This window comes from Stigmatopora nigra, chromosome 7 (assembly GCF_051989575.1).
Source record: "Stigmatopora nigra isolate UIUO_SnigA chromosome 7, RoL_Snig_1.1, whole genome shotgun sequence".
NCBI classification, from domain to species: Eukaryota; Metazoa; Chordata; class Actinopteri; order Syngnathiformes; family Syngnathidae; genus Stigmatopora; species Stigmatopora nigra.
Window position 1 is genome coordinate 7,868,432 of NC_135514.1, and position 16,901 is coordinate 7,885,332.

At 38.9% G+C, this 16,901-nt stretch overlaps 1 protein-coding gene and 1 long non-coding RNA gene across 2 annotated transcripts in view; one reads left to right on the forward strand and one right to left on the reverse strand.

The window, feature by feature from the left end:
* LOC144199036 (uncharacterized) overlaps positions 1 to 16,901 on the forward strand; it is a 62,582-nt gene that overhangs the window by 174 nt on the left and 45,507 nt on the right. Inside the window, exons 2-8 of the long non-coding RNA XR_013326822.1 lie at positions 736 to 866; positions 10,359 to 10,483; positions 10,546 to 11,813; positions 12,013 to 12,332; positions 13,206 to 13,331; positions 13,553 to 13,630; positions 16,547 to 16,759. This is a non-coding gene — a long non-coding RNA (uncharacterized LOC144199036). The remainder of the gene's footprint in view (positions 1 to 735; positions 867 to 10,358; positions 10,484 to 10,545; positions 11,814 to 12,012; positions 12,333 to 13,205; positions 13,332 to 13,552; positions 13,631 to 16,546; positions 16,760 to 16,901) is intronic.
* On the reverse strand, positions 4,973 to 12,453 carry oprd1b (opioid receptor, delta 1b). The gene is made up of 3 exons (XM_077720376.1): positions 12,047 to 12,453; positions 10,320 to 10,675; positions 4,973 to 9,798 (listed from the first exon to the last, which is right to left on the reverse strand). The coding sequence occupies exons 1-3, from the start codon at positions 12,295 to 12,297 to the stop codon at positions 9,275 to 9,277; spliced, it is 1,131 nt and encodes a 376-aa protein (XP_077576502.1). The 5' UTR covers positions 12,298 to 12,453; the 3' UTR covers positions 4,973 to 9,274.

The window sequence follows — 16,901 nt, forward strand, 5'->3', positions numbered from 1 at the left end:
AGATCTGGTGATGTAACCTAAACATTGGGCAATAACATATGCGCCAACTTATTTTGGTGCCAAAAGCTGTTATGTTCGACCATCTGCTTCGACGGTCTTTGTTAGGACCAATGTGTTTTTTTTTTATACGTGTGTTCCAGGGCCATGGGCCATCCCTAACACTTTGCAGGACATCAAGTGGAGTACAATTACAAATGTTGTTCTATTAAAGTGCGTGGAACTTTGAACCAGAATCCCAAAGTATTTGTAAATTAACCTCTTTGTGGATTTGTTTTTATTCACCTGTTTGTGTATTTATTTTTGTTCATTTATCAGATGTTATTTCTCAGAACATTTACGATATCCTCATCTATGCTTAGGCCTGAGCCCCGACTAACAAATTGTTGCATTGATGCTATATCTTTGCATCTCAATAGCAAGGAACTATGTTGACATCAAGGAAGGAGCTTCCTTTTGACTCTCCATTGGTTTGTCTGAAAAGTTGCTGCATTTTTTGATCAAGTGTTATCAATATTTCTATTATCTGCATACAGTGGTTCTGATTATAAAACTATTGTAAGTAGGTGATGGTTATCTTTGCAGCACAAAAACAACTGCCTGCAGCAGTGGCCTACCATAATGAATGTTTATTATGAGTAATTCTCAAAGTAAAATGGGTTGGCCAAATTGTGTAAAACCTCTAAATTGCTTTTTCCTCTGCATTCAACTAACATGTTCTATTTCTGTATCATAAAGGCTGGCATTTAGGCAGGAAGATGATGTTAAGGGGAGAGTGCAATATACACAACAAAGAGGAGTTGAGAGTTGTTTGTCCTGAAAATGAAATACAATCAGCAGGTGAAAGAGTCGTGGAATACAATAAACAGGTAATATTTGGCCCCACAAACAGGTACAATATAACTTATGACAAAAGTAACAATGCTCTTTTTGGTGCTCTATTGTTCACTTTTTAAACTATTTGTTTTAATATATTTGCCAACATTTGCTTTAGAAACAAATCATAATTTTTCTATCTTCTGACCTGTTAGAGAACAAACCATAATCATTTAAATGAAAATAAAGTTCCCCAACACTAAAATTAATGTAATGCTAATTAAGGGATTATTTCCAGATGCTGTTTGATAAAAAAAAATAGATGTTTATTTCCCTGGGTGGAAATCTGTTTTGGAATCCATGTAAAATAATGTTCCTCACACAAGTTACTTCCTTCCTTAATGTTTAGCACATTTCTCGGTTGACTGGATTATTCTTGCAATGTTGCTGTTGCAGCAAAGCGGGAGCAAAACTTCTCTCTTTTTAATGTTTCTAATTAGCACACAAGAACAAAACATTGTTATTTTTAGTGAGCCATTTAAACCTTCACTATGGCTGGATGTTATCTTCCCTGTGTATCCTATTAAGCCATCAGTGCAGAATACAATATTATGCTGGTCTTTAATTTTTGCTTTACATCCATCCACGCAAATTATGCTCTACATGCATGTAAATAATACACTCAATGATGCAAATGATGGCTTGAGAACAAGCATCTGCATGTTTGTTTTTTTAATTTGGGCTACATACAGGTTATTTAATTAAAGTTGAAAAAATGAGGCTTCTGGAAGTTAATATATTCACAAGTGGTTAAAAAAAGATTTTAAAAAGGAATTACGCACCTCAACTTTCCCTTGCACCCTTTTGTCTTGTCTCTATGCTACATGCTGACAATCATTAAGGAAGTTGTCATGGTGCTAGTATTGATGTTGCTGTAAATTTGGGCTCATTAACAACACAAGTTGAGGTGCCATTTTTGGATTGGATACTGAAAGAAAAAAAACACGTTGGCTACCTCTTCCCGTCATCTAATCTGAATTGCTATCGCAATGGGGGTTGCAAAGAGACAGAAGCCGCTTTACAAAATAGTGTTACTATTAGGCAATTTGAAGGGTTTATTTGGTAATAGTAGTGATATTTAGTTTATGATTTTGGATAGAAAAATCAAAAGCCATAAATGAGATTCATATTTCCTACTACACAGGAGTAAGAACATTGTTACATTGATTTCCTGAAAATAAACTCGCTGGAAGGAACCCAGCCAACCATGCAGAACATTGCCAAAAAGAAACCCATTTTATTTTCCAAAACATGAAAACCCTCTTTACTTGCTGATGAGTGCCTACAGCCACTTTTCTCTTTTTTATGATGACATTTTTTCCGGTGGTCCATGAGTAGCTGATCATTCAATCCACCTACATCCTCACTTCAGCACCTGAGTTGTCTTCTTTCTATTTTCGATTTTTTTCCGGCAGATAGCGTTGGGAACGATTCTTTTTCAAGGCTATTGCTCTCTTTAAAGCCAAGCGAGACTTCATGTTCTTTGACCTCAACAAAGTTATAAGAACATTGTCACAGTAGAAAAAATAATAATTAAAAAAAAAATATATATATATAATGGAATTGATGCGTATTACTTGAAAAGGACATTTGATTGAAGTGCACATGCATTGAATTGAAATGCAAATGAATAGTTCTGTCTGTAATGGTACGTTCTCCTGACTCTAGTGAAGGCAGTGTTGGATTTGTCACGTTTTGTTGGGGTTTTGGTGGTGTGTGTCCATGGGTTTTTTTAAACTCTTGTGTCCCTCCTGGCTTCCCCTTTATCTCATGGCCAGCTATGTGTGTTTTGTGATTAGTCCTTGTCTTGTATTATTTAAGTGTGAGTAGAAATCTACCTTTTGCCCAAAGTGCTTTTGGAAATGAAAGGATGGCCACACGAGTTAGGTAATACACCTAATCCTAATAATTGTCTATCAAATGAAGCTCTGACATTTTGGAGCTCCCCATATATTGTGTGCTGTGGAAAAACATAGAAATTCTCATTACCCTTCTAAGACCCAGACTCTTGCAAGGCATGCATTTTTATTTTCTCTTTGACATTTAGGCTAATTGGGACCTGATGAATGTCAAAACAAAGAATTTTTATATTTTTACATGTCGTCTCAGAGAAATATGATGCCAAGGCCCTTCTAGCCCAAAATATACATCGTAGTCTTGTGACAACCATAATTGTGATGTCCACATGTGGACGCCAGGTCTTAGTTTCCTGTGACACACTTTGTACTAAATGTTTTGATTGTTGGCTGTCCTCTCTGCCAGGAACTGTGCAGATGAGTGTGTGCAAAGGATACAGAAGAGGGCATAATTAGCAAATAAATATCTCCTCGTATTCAGCTGCCTTCCCCCAATCGTCTGTGGATCTTTGGGTACTTGCATTTACTGGAGATATCATTGATGTATTGGGATCTAAGGCATTTGCCGCAAGTCACTTAGCTGTACAAAGGCTTTTGAGATGGACTCGTGTGGTGCTTCCATACTTTACTGTATTATTGTGCGCGCATTTGAATAGAAGCTATAGTTAGTCTCTCATCTCTAATCAATTAGCCGGCAAGAGCACTTTCTCCGTCCTATTGATTCTGTGATCATTTGCTCACATTGAGTGGGGACACGGATAAACCCACAGAAAGGTTGTAAACATCTATTGCAAGCAAATCTAAAGGCTGAATAGATTTTGTAAAAGGAGCATTTTTGGCAGCTCTTGTAGCTTCCAGCTGGCAAATAGCACCCACTTTGAATCTTTGACCCAGCAGGGATTCCACTCGAGTTTAAATCCAATGAAAATGAAACCATTTGCTCCTCTGGTATAATGTAAACTGAACAAAAAAAGCGGGCTTAATCCGTTACCGGGAAACACCAGATTCACCTTGCTCTTGCATCATATTGGGATACAAACTCAGTCTAATCCTCGGATCAAAGAGATGTTTTATCAGGCCAGATTTTGAAGATCATGAACTGTAGTTCTCTCACTGATCTCTCCTGGCTTGCTTCACAAATCGCGTAATGAGTCTTGCAGATTCTCGACACACATCTGTTAGTTTTAGTGTTTGGTTCTCACAAATTAGTCACATAAGGGCCATGTTTTTATTAATGCAAATGGCAAGGGTACCACAAATATTGCAATGTGAAAAACAACTGTAAAAAAGATGTAAGTCAAGGAAAGGGAACTGTATTTTCATTGTGTGAATACGCCCTTAATTTTTGTTACTTTGGTCATTGTTGTTGAATCTATAGTTTTCTGCTATTTGGATTTTTCCTCCTTCCTCGGTTGCGTTTTGAAAATAGACATTTTTGAGTGTAGATTCTATTTCTCTGCATTTGTCTACCCTTTAATTGGAAGTACAAACATTGCAGTGATTTTTCAGGAGGGAGTATAATGCAAGGGTGGTCAAACTATTCCAAAAGGGGGCTACAGTGGGGGTGGGTTTTAGTTCTAACGCATCAAGAAGACACCTTTCCACCAATCAAGTGCAATTGGTGGATTTGTATTTATTTTGATTCAGTATATGATTAGAGTAAAAAGTAATTCACTGGGCATTTATGTGGAAATTATTGAACCATTGTTTTTTTTTTCTAATTACATGCAATCACTACAAAATTGCTGATTGAATAATGACACATGGCCAGAACCATATACCACCAATTTCATTAAAAGTCTTGATTTATTGTCCCCACTGTGCAGGGAAAACGAATCACTCCTCCTTCCCTTGCCTTATAATTATGACTGGTCCACCCTCAGTTCAAATGGATTATTTCTGACATTTTGCTGCAAAATTTCTTTTCCTCGTGTCAGACTTATCTATTCCAAATCCTGGAGTGAAATAATAGTTTAAACGGTCACTGGAGCAATCCATGTGAGCGACGCTTTATTATTCGATCAGTAGATAGAGCCAGTCTTTAACAGATAAATATTTTATCTCTCAAGTGTCTCAGCAAGAAAGATTGTATGCCATTGCAACACGCCTTTCTAAGATTGGTCAGAGACATGTTTGACTGGCATATTGAATTAATGGCTAAAGCCCAGATGGCATCTCAAATAACCTTGCAATCCAAATCTAATGAAAGTCTACAAAAAAGAAAATGTGATTCCCAACAAATGTCAAGTGACACAATTTCAATTGTCCTTTATTAGCTATTACCATGGGAACCATTCTGGTTTATGAGTCAACACTGCCAACCTACAAATAACAAAAATTGCTTCCCTGCTCCTGTAAGAGAAAAACAACAGATCAACTTATGTAAATAAATCAACAAACATGCATCTTCTAAACAATTATACATGTTCAGTACCAATTAAAAGGCTTCAAAAATAGAAATCAACCCAACTAATTGGCAGTTCATCCACCACCACCTCAAAAATTATCCCTTACAAATGACACATTGTGCTTTCAAATGGCGTCTGATATTTACACTTCCTCTTTGGATGTGACACATTCACTAATGCAATCAACAAAGGCTTTGCCAGTGGTTTTGTTCATTATGTTGGTCTCTGAGGTTACAGAACCCTTCCATTCCAGGTCCAATTCACCAATTACATGCAAAACTTTCGTGATTCAAACTGGCATTTAAACAGATGACTACAAGTCAACGATATCTGAAACCAAATTCACTAAATTCGATAAGATAATATACTACAAGATGATGTTTGCTGTTTCGTGACCACATAAAGCCGATGCTTGCCGAAGCAAATTGTGCAAAATTTTCACTATATACTCTGCGTACGATTAAATGTTACACTCTCACACTCACAAAACACTTGCCTTGATATTAAAGAACAAAATGTAATTCTCATTAAGGCATTATGATTCACTTTGCCATTAGGCTAAAAGCATTGCAGATCTAAAAACATTGAAATGCTCCTTTTAATAGGATAAACAAGTAACAATTTATGGTGCGATAAGCCTGCTTTTGACATTGAAGGAGTATTAGAAGCACTTTGGAAAGAAATTGTACTATATCTAGGCAAAATTTCAACTGCAATTTTACAAGAAAAACTAATATATAAATATATGGTAATGAACATTGTCCAAGAATTTAAAAAAGTTCCAGTATTTTGGAAAAAAGTAACAGATAATCATATTTCTGACATTATTTTTTCCCCCCGTGTAACCTTTTTAGAATTGTAGGTTTGCTTTTCCAATTAATTTGGCCCTAAACCTTATTCTGTACTGATACCACATCCTTAATTTAAAAAATATATCTAGTTATAATATAACATGTATATATATGCTCACTGAAGCCCGTCAGTACACCAACCTTATAATAAGAAAAAAAGCATCATCACTTCCTGCCTGAACAGATCAATATGTTATTGTATTTACATTTGGAATATAAATACAACCACACATTAATGTAAAATATGAACACACACAAAAAAATCGTCCTTTGCCAATATCCACTCATCTTTAATGGATAATTTCCCCATCAAACATGATATGAATCGGAAGCCTCTCCTTGATTTCTTAATGACTTTGCTCCAAAGAGTTTGAAGTCATTGGCCCAGTTTATTGTGCCGCCTTCTCCTTCAAAGCCTCCTGCTTTAGTGTAGGCTCAATATTAACGTCATGCTGAGACAAATGTGTTCCAACCACCGAAAGAGGGGAAACAATGAGTCAATGGTGGATCCGCTCATCCGGCTCTATTTTTGTGGATGGCGTAAATCCTGCATGGCGGGTAGCTCCACGTTGTGCCACACACGGGTCGGACCAATTTACTTTCCTAGACAGGCGCAGGCTGGCGTATCTCTGTGTGGACGTGCTAACGTTTACAGCTAATGTCACTCACCACCACTTGAAGTGGCTCCTCTCAATCCCTTTAATTGTGTTGCGCTTAAAGTCAAAAATGAACAGATTCTCTGCGTAAAAAAAACTAAAAACGGTGTGTTCACTGCCATTCATCTCTGAAATTTCTATGGTGTTTTTCCTAGCAGCAACTATTGAATCTAGTGGCAGAGAATCGGTTTGATTGTGCCCCACTTTAGTGATTTCCCCATCGAAAAAATAGACTTATAGTCAATCAAATGCAATTTCCTGGAGACATTAGTTCTTCCGTGTTACTGGATTCTCTCTTTTAGCCACAACAAGTCGTTGTCATGAGGATGTCGCTTACTCTGCTAGATTGAATATATGTACATTAGTCGGACTAAACTTCCATCGATTTTCTCTATTGCTTAGTCTTAATGGTTTTTGAGTGAACTGGAATCTATCCTTTTGGCAAGAGGTGAGGCACACTGAGACTAGTTGTCGCAGAACCCATAAACCAATATATAAATCGCAATGGAGTACAATTCCCATTTTTAGGAGGGCAAATTTAGGTCAAAGTAACAAAACTCAAATGGAACACATTGGGCTTAATAGGCATCTGTTAACATAGCACTTTCAGATAACTGAAGCCCAGAAAAAAAACCAAAATAATCATCTGTCAGTGGTCAAAGAGAAACAAAAAAAGATAGGTCAAAGTATCAGCCACATCCCCAGCAAAACTATGAAAAACAGTGCGACTTATAGTCCGGAAAATACGGTACTCTGCAAAAGTCCAGGGAAAACAGACAAGCCCAGATTTGAAGTATAGCAAGCTCCAAACTGTGAGGCAGAAGTTCCCTTACTTCTAAGCATCGTACTTGAGTGATGGCCCTTTTTTGTTTTGCATGATTGTGCGTCTTCGCTGAAGGCAACATCAATAAACATGCTTGAATAAGTTTGTTATTTCCCTAAGGTCCTTTCCAAATCGTGGATGCTTTTACTGCCAGTTCTCAAGAGTTCATAAAGTTGTAAACAGGGGTATTTCTCGACCACCTGGAAGCCCCAAAAAGCATCATGTTGATAAACTGTTGACACTCTAGCCACACTATAGAATAGTAATGTGTCCTGTGCAAACATACAGTATTTATGGGAGTCTGTAAAAGGCGCCATGGCACAGTTCTCCCCCCCTACTAACTTGACAGCTATGAATAGTAAAATGCTCTGTGTGGCAGATTTCAGACATATTGTGGTTAGAGTGCCAGAGTTTCTTTCAGCTTGGCTGTCCTGCTCTGAGACGTCATCTTTGGAGGAAAAGCGAGCTTCTATTTTGCTTACCTAGACATTAGTATGCACTGAGCAGATGCAGATTTTAATGCATCTTCATAAAACACCTAAATCAAGCTGGGATGATATGTCAAAGCCACACTGTTTGGTTCCCATCATGCGGAACTTTTAACGAGTTGTTCATGACTAAATTAGATAAGCACACCGCTGAGCCTTTTGCAGCAAAAGCTTTTACTGCGGGACAAGTCGATTACTTCATTGTGTTTACACGGAGCTAGGCTTCACTCCCAATATGGCCGGTCATCTCCAAACAGTCTTGAAGCTGATGACACTTAGAAATGTAACAGCCAAATCTGGAAAAGCACAAACCAGTCTAAACACTGTCTGCAGGGTGCTATGCGTTTAGAACGTGATTGAACATTGTACACTGTCAAATAAAAAGGGGCAATTATACCAGGAATGGAAAATGTGACGTTGTCATGCTGTTAGGGTGGCCATATTTACACTCAATTGAGCACCTCTACTGTGATTTTTGCACTCATGGCAAGTCCAGACAATATTAAGCAGATGGTGCTGTTAGCTAAAACAGCTTGTTCCAGATTATAGAAAAGCATGGCAAACTTTTTTGAGATTGGTTTCTATGACACAACTGAATAAGATTGGCTGAAAAGCAGTCTGAGGCAAAGCTTGCCAATCATTCGTTGTTAGGATAGGCGCCAAGAGCAATAGAAAATGGATGTTGCAAATGAACATTTAATTCCGCACTATAAATACGACCCAAAAACCGGTGATTGGTCAAATGTCATCTAAACATAAGACTTAGAAGTTGTTGTTTGTTCCATTAAGATGAAACTTTTTTGTCTTATCCCTCAACTATTAATACCAAAGCATGAACATGTTTGGATGTATCAATTCTTGAATATTGAGGATCATTTATTCCATTAAGTATAAAGTTTGATTCAGTTAGACTTAAAGCGTTCAAAATATTGATTGTTTAAAAGTATCGTGATTTAATTTGAGCTATAATTGTGCAGCCCTAATATATATATGCAGGATTTTTTCTTTTCTGTATTCGGTCCAAAGGCATTCATTCTTAAATGCTCAGAGGAAGTTTTTCGCCCCTTTTTAATCTGTCACTCCACAGTCATTTCAAAACCTACAGGCACACATTGGCATTCTTTTTCCCAGCATTCTGAAAGACAAGGATTGATTCTCTTCACAAAGAATCCATCATTACAAGCCTCGGGCACGAGACCGACATAAAACTGACAGTGGTGGAACAAATGCCAAAATGTATGCGTTCACACTCCTGTGGTGGAGAACTGAGTGACTTCTGTCTGGAGGTCATCTTGGATCCCCGTTCGGTCCACGCCTAGTCATGCGGGCGGTCTATTGGCAGGGGCGCAAACGGACACGGGCTCCCTGGCGCTGTTGCGGCCACGCGAGAAGCTGTGCTGCCCGGCGCGTTTGCGATAGGGCAGGCAGAAATCCCTGAAGCACCTCTTGAAATTCTCATCCAGGAAGGCGTACAGAACCGGGTTGAGGCTGCTGTTGGTGTAGCCCAATGCGATGGACAGATGCCAGCAAGCCATCACCAGTAGGTTCTTATGGTCGATGTTCACCATGGTTTTGACGATGATGAAGATGTGGATGGGAGTCCAGCAAATGATGAAGGCCGCCACCACTACCAGGACCATCCGGGTGATCCTTCTCAGGTTCCGATCTTTCTCTTTGGATCCGGAGAGAAGGCGGACGCTCTTTAACCGCAAGATCATCAGACCGTAGCAGATGGTGATGACGAGCACGGGGACCAGGAAGGCAAATATGAACACGCAGATTTTTGTCACAGTGTCCCAGTACCAGTCTGGTTCGGGAAATATGATTCTGCAATCCACGTTGCCTGGGGAGAAAAAGGATGATGTTCGAATGGGGGATCATGTGGATAGGCTAATTTAAGTTTAATAGCCCAGCTCAAATGTGTTCTCTTCTTAAGCCTCATTACTCGCTCAATTCAGCATAAGCACCTGTCATGCAAACTTACTGAAAAGAGGGTCATTTTGGTACAAATATTAAGATGGCAAAAGTGTACCCTATTACGATATCCACCATATGCTGGTTTCTGTATGAGCAAAACCAGTTCTGATTTGTTCCATTTTAATGCTGGTCTTGTTGGTGTAGAAATTGGTAAATGCTGGGTATCTTAGTAGCTTACAGTACACACAAATGGAATATTATTACAATATCACATGATACTGATTCTTTGGATAAAGGATTTTTCAATAGTAATATTGATGTTATTGACAATTTGAAACATCGCAGACGTTTTATTGAAAACTATTCTTAATTTAAGTTTTGATAGATAGGAATAACTGTTTTTTTATACTCTTGAGTTATATTTGACATTGCTTCTGTACGCCTCACCTTTTGCTGTCACCTTGGTAACAGCCATGATCATCACAGGAACCGCAATGACCGACGACAGGATCCAGATGCAGATGTTTATGATCTTGGCCTTGGCGGGAGTACGGAAGTCCAGAGCCTTTACTGGATGACACACGGCCACGTAGCGGTCCACGCTCATCATGGTAAGGGTGAAGATGCTTGTAAACATGTTGTAGTAATCAATGGCAACGACCACTTTACACAGCAACTGCCCGAACGGCCACGTGCTCATGAGGTAATTGGCACTCTGAAAGGGCAAGGTGCTGGTGGCCAGGGCGTCCGCCAGAGCCAGGTTGAAGATGTAGATGTTGGTGGCCGTCTTCATCTTGGTGTATCTGGCGAGGAGTAAAGCACTGTGAGCATGCTGGGAAGCAAGCTTAGATCGTGTTTGTGTCTGCTGCGGTCGACTCCTGATTGCCATTAAAGCGTAACAAGGTTAGAAACCAAACTATATATATTGATTCTAAGCCCATTTCCTCTCTTAAACCCTTCATACTCAGTTTTCCCTGGAATAACAAGAGCTTTTTAGACTGAAAATGTGGCAATGGCGATACAATGCATGAGAGCCTTTGTTCTGCCACAATGACCCTAACCTCTATTAAACCACGTTCGTTTAAAATGACTCTTGCACAAAAAAAAACCTTCAATTCGGCTGATGGATTTGCCATTTAGAGATTTTATGCTTTTTTTTGGGAAGGCTGTTTAGAAATGACTGTTCATGACTAATGAAACTGCTTTATGCATCAAATGAGCTCCAACTCCACCAAACCAATCTATGCTCTCCACAACCATTGGGGCATGGTTAACTATGCAAAAAATGGATTTGATGCTAAAATGGTCCCATAAAGCATATCTAGTAACAGTAAAATGCACTCTCTTTCCCTCTACTGTGTTGTGTTTTAAGTGTGTGCAGTGTGTCTTAGTTCTGGCTCTAATGTGATTGAATTTCTTCCCCTTTTATAAGTGTGTAAAGCCAATTTTGTGCTACTTTGTTTTGGTATCCTATTGATGCTTTGGCTTGATTGAATTGAACTGCTGAATTGCTTATCATCATATCTATACATTTTGCTTGTTTGATTTGAAGTGCTGAACTTTTGGTGTCATACCTGTACATACAAATGTTTGCTGTTCAATGCGTGTAACTGAAATTTTCATTTCTGATCCAACCCATTCGCAGGGCACAAGGAGACAAAGGACAACCATGCACACTTTAAGGGCAGTTAAAAGTCTCCAACTAGCATACCATGCACGTTTTGGGATGTGGGAAGAAACCAGAGTAGCCAGAAAAAAAGCCACGCAAGCCTGGGGAGAACATGCAAACTCCACAAAATGTGCAGGGTTGCTGGAGCCAATCCCAACAGACTTTGGGAAAGGGAGACTACACCCTAAAAATTTCGCCAGTCAGTTGTTGGGGAGAATGACAGAGGATCATTCGCACTCAAAATCATATCATTACCAGCAGGGATCAAAAATGTATGAAATCATTTTTACTTTCAAATAATAGTTTTATAGCAGTATAGTATTGCAGTAAGTTATAGAGATAAAACAATATATGCAGCCATGCAGAAGTTACATCATTGTAGATTAGTAATAGTATTGCTGACTTTAATAATAATGGTCCAAAGTATTTTAAAATAACATTGTATTTTTTTCTTTTTTGCCTACTAATCAGGGAGTCTATTTTCTGAGTGCACCCCATTTCTTACCTTACCACGCCATACATGACAAGGACGTTGCCCAGCAGTCCCACCACACAGATGAGCGAGTAGAGAGCAGTGATGCCCACGGCAATAGCGACCCTCGCCGTGTCACGACCCGCGGGTGCGCCACTGGTGCAATTGCTCCCGTTGTTACAGATGCCCACAGGCGATGCGAACAGGAGCGCATCGGGGACGCTGGCATTCAAGGGACTTAACGACACATACATGTCTCCTGGAGGAAAAGTGGGAAACTCCATCACCAAAAAAATGAGATTTTCTCTTTTTAGGAAAGGTTAGATTTTCTTTTTTTCCTTGTATTTCTTTTTTTTTTAGACTGTATCTGATCAGTGGACTTGTAAGACTGCGAATTAAGTGGTCGCAACGCGTGGTACCCTCTCACTCCCTCTCTTTTTCTCTCTCTCTCTCACTCTCTCCCTCTCTCCCACACTCCCTCTCTCTCGCTCATCCTCTCTCTCCCTCACTCATTTTCTCCCTCACCCTCTCTCTCGCCCCTCTTTCCTCTCTCTCTCTCTCCTCATCTTCCTCTCTCTCTCCATCTTCATCTCTCTCCCTCTTTCCTCCCCCTCGCCTTTTTCTCTCACGCCCTCTCTATCCACTCCCTCTTGCTCTCCTTCGTCTTCATCCTGATCATCTCGAATCCACTATTAATATGATTTTCTCTGTAGTACATCTACAATATGTCTTGTAATTTACGTTAAAAACAACTATATTTTCAAATTAATCAACAGCTCTTTTAATGAGTATTTTCTACAATACCACATTATTGTGATGGTAGGCATATTCCAAAATCAAATAACAGTATATTTTTCAGTTATAATATCTGACCTTTCAAATATATACATCACACGGACTTTGCCAAAGTGATCCCGCATGTTGTCCACAAAATATATAGATAAATAGAAACCAAACTACAAGTTTCTTCCTTTAGTAAGAGCAAAATCAAAACTGCACGTCCTCAAAAGCAATCCTACATCAATTTTGGAATTGTGTGGGTGAAACGAGGCAGAGTTGTGGCAGGGCAACTCGTGACTGCATCAGCATGACAAAGCGCCTGCATGCGACAGTTCCTGACTGCAAAGGAAAAAAAAGAAAAACTCCCAACACAACGTACCTGGTTGATTTTTCTTTCTTTTCCCACCTCCAGGGCCTCATCAAAGACATGGAGGCCATCGGGCTAGCAGTTACTTTACACTGGAGTTGCGATTGAATTAGAAGAATTCTTCAATAAGGTGAATGAAGTACGATGAGCGCCCAACGATTACTTCGAAAGGTAACATTCAGGAGTTTGTGGAATGGATTGTGCTACCTTAAATACAGCTATATTTTACAAAGTAACAATCTCAGAACTCGTACCTCATACATATGTATAGTAATACCTCGTTTATTGCGGTTAATCGGTTCCAAGACCACCCGTAATAGGTGAAAAATCTTGACATGCTGTACATCCCTTCAGGTTTCCATTTCAAACTTTCATGTCATCAATATTTACAGGAAATCGAAAAACCGCTGCAATCTGCTTGGTGCAGTTGCGTTTGGAAAGAATTCTCAAATGTGCTGGAAAACATGAAGGTAAGTACAACATGTTTCCAAGATAGAATTACCTATTGTTTTTCAGTTTTGAAATTGGATCCATATAATACGCATATCCACTTCTTTAATGTGGCTTTTCTATTCTTATTGCTTATACAAGTCTGTGTTTGTGGAGACATTAGTGCACGCAGTGTCCCTTGCCAGCCACCTTCATGACATTACCTGAATAACCCGTAGGAGTAATGAAATTACCTACCACTAGCCAGGCTAATTAAATATTAAACAAGGTTTTCAAAGCCAATAATAGAGCAGCAACCATTATGGTAAATTCTTTTCTGAAGCCTGTGAATGATTGTTTTTTTCTGTGTTGTACTTTGTGCATGAGTTATCGACTATAACACATTTGTGTACATGCGCAAAAAAAACAGGGGCATGCAATGGCTCATATTAGTCAATATTTAATCAATGTTGCAGTTGTTCAGCCATATTGGTTTGTGTTGTAATTGATCAAACTTTTCAATGGCCATATCAAGAATGTCAAGACTATACACAACAGAAGTGGAATGTTGAAATAGATGTGGTTCAAGATGCCAAGTTTTTGTCATTTGTGATTTGAGCAGAAGGAAAATGAGTTGACAAATATACAATAGTTGATGTTGTGAGACTGACAATCTCCGGCGAGACTTGTATTAAGAATCCAAACAGGGTTTTTTTTTTTTTTTTTTTCGGAAAATCATTCTGCCAACAGCTCAGAAAGAACAATCTCTTCTTCCCTCTTTGTTTCCAGCTCAAAATTGATTCCTATGTCTGCAGTGGCTTGAAATTCTTTCTTTTCTTGCATCTAACCTGCACTGAAAACACAATTATTCTCCACAAATTTGTATCGTTCTTTGTTACTGAATACCGCTTGGGGAGATGAAGTATCTTTCACAAAAGTGTCTTATCAGAATGGATATTAAACGGCCAAGGTGCCTAAGGCAGTCTACAAAGAATGGCCAATGTGAAGATATTCCATCTTTCACCCAGAATGGCACAGTTGCTGTATATATATATATAGTAATCCACTTCACATGCAGACCACGTCTATGGCATTGTGTGGGCGAGCGATTTACTGATGTCAGCATTGTAGATTTCTATGGTACGGATAATGGACACATGTTATGGTTGAAATCTTGAATGCAATGTAACATATGCTTTGAAAAAGATGCTAAAACACACTAAGGGAACACCAGGAAACATTCCTAATACTTAGGATTACACGAATGGCCAAAACTTGGCTGATAAGTATTTCTTTTTAAAAAATGTCTTATTTTTCTCTCACCAAATAATATTTTCATAAAAAGCAATACACAAGTTATTTATGTAAGCGTTGTCATCCTATAGGAATGCATGTAATCAGTCTTCCTGCCACACTCCCTGGCCTCGAAGGATTAAAAAAAAAAGTTCATGTTTTTTAAACAATAACTTTCACTCCATTTGATTGGTTGTATTTTCGCCCCTAACCTTGCCTTCTTCATAAAGATGGCTATATTGTGCCTGCAAAATCCTCCTATCATAACTCCTGTGCCTTGTGATTAGTTTCTGTTCTTATCCCGGTAAATGTTGCTGTTCATATCTTTTTAGTCATTTTTTTTTTATCATGAACTCTTTTCAGTTGTTACCAGGCATCAAGTTTTCTTTTTGACATTTTTGTGATGAGAATAATAATAATCACATTTACTCCCTCCAGCGAAAGAAATGCCAAAAAAGGGTTTATTAGAAACGTCAATACCTACTATTGGAGACTGCCATGTGACGTCTTGAGCTTTCTATTTCTATTTTGACAAGGACAAAGGCAGCCAGTGGGGGTGGGTGGGTCAACAAGGTTATCAAACAGATGCCTCCCCTCTCAAATCTCATTGAATTCGGCCTCTAACGTCGATGTGCTTAGTGCTGCATTATGAGCCTGACAGTTAAACCCACACACTGAAACAGGACTGATCACAACACTCAATCTCAGACGCAATAGTCCAAATGGGACAGCTCACACGAGAGGAGTAATGCTGCCCCTCAGAAGCGAGCCAACATATATTTCTAGGGCCAAGAGGAAAGAGCATGGGTTATATTTCTGTTTCGTCCTCATATGAAATGCTGGTGAGGATGAAAATGTTGTAATTCAAGTAGGCCTCTTATTTCTCCTACAGGCGTTTTCAATGCAAAAAAGTAGAGAAGCGGACATACGGAAGGAACGTTACACATACAAAATTCTGCTGTTAGTTGCGATAGGACTGCTTTCTGTAGTGTCTTCTCTTGGGGAAAATTATTCTTGGTTAGTCTGTACAGGCAGCACGATTACACACATCATTTATTGGCCCCAAGGAAACCTCTGGAAACATCTACACAACCCCATTGAAAGGGAGGAAATCATTAAAAAAAACTTCCTGGTTGAGGGGAGCGGTGACGAGCACCTAAATTCAACAAAAATATCAGCAGAATGTCTGTCTGTTAGCTTGAATCCCATTGAATAGACAACAACAGTCATTGACAGGCATTGGATGGAGCTGTGTGTGCTAAGAATGGTGGTTTGGGTGGTGATGTACATACTGTGAAAATTTCACTCAGTTTTAACAGATACCTGAAAGACAAAAGTGGCTGAATAATTCAGTTCCTTTGAAGCAATGTCATTGTTTTTCAGAGGAATGAAGTTTCTTCAACCGTAACATACGTGGCCTTGCTCATTCTTCTATTTCCAGGACACAGAGTCATTTTTCTCTTTTATATCCAAGTAAACAACAGTCGAGACCGATGGAGTAGAGTTGTTTACTCCAAAACGTATGCATTCTTTAAAGCACATGATTGCATACACACGATACCTTCTCTGAGTGTTTCCAGTGTTTGTTTTTAGGACCAAGCATGAAGAGTACTGGAATATTTTGTTTTTAACTTTGATTTTTGTCTCCCACAATCTCTTCTTAGTCGGTGACTCAAACCAGGCTGCCCAATTTGGTCTTCTTAACTTCTTGGCTGAAGCTGCCCCAACACAAATTGATGAAGCCTTCAACAAAATCAGTGCATCTGATTTATTTATTTAGTTTTTTTACAAGAAAAGGCTTGCACACAATCAACCCATCCAACCAAGACATAAAACTGCCTTGCCAACAACCGTCGTTCCCCATCACGTCAGAAATGGTGAGTAGAATTACTTATTTTAGTTTACCAATGTTTCCCTGTTAAAAATGTTAAGCAATTTCAATAAAAATAGTGAATGAAGGTTTTTTGATGGAGCCTAGTTAATTAACATGAATTGGGGTGTCAACCTGCATCATAAAAC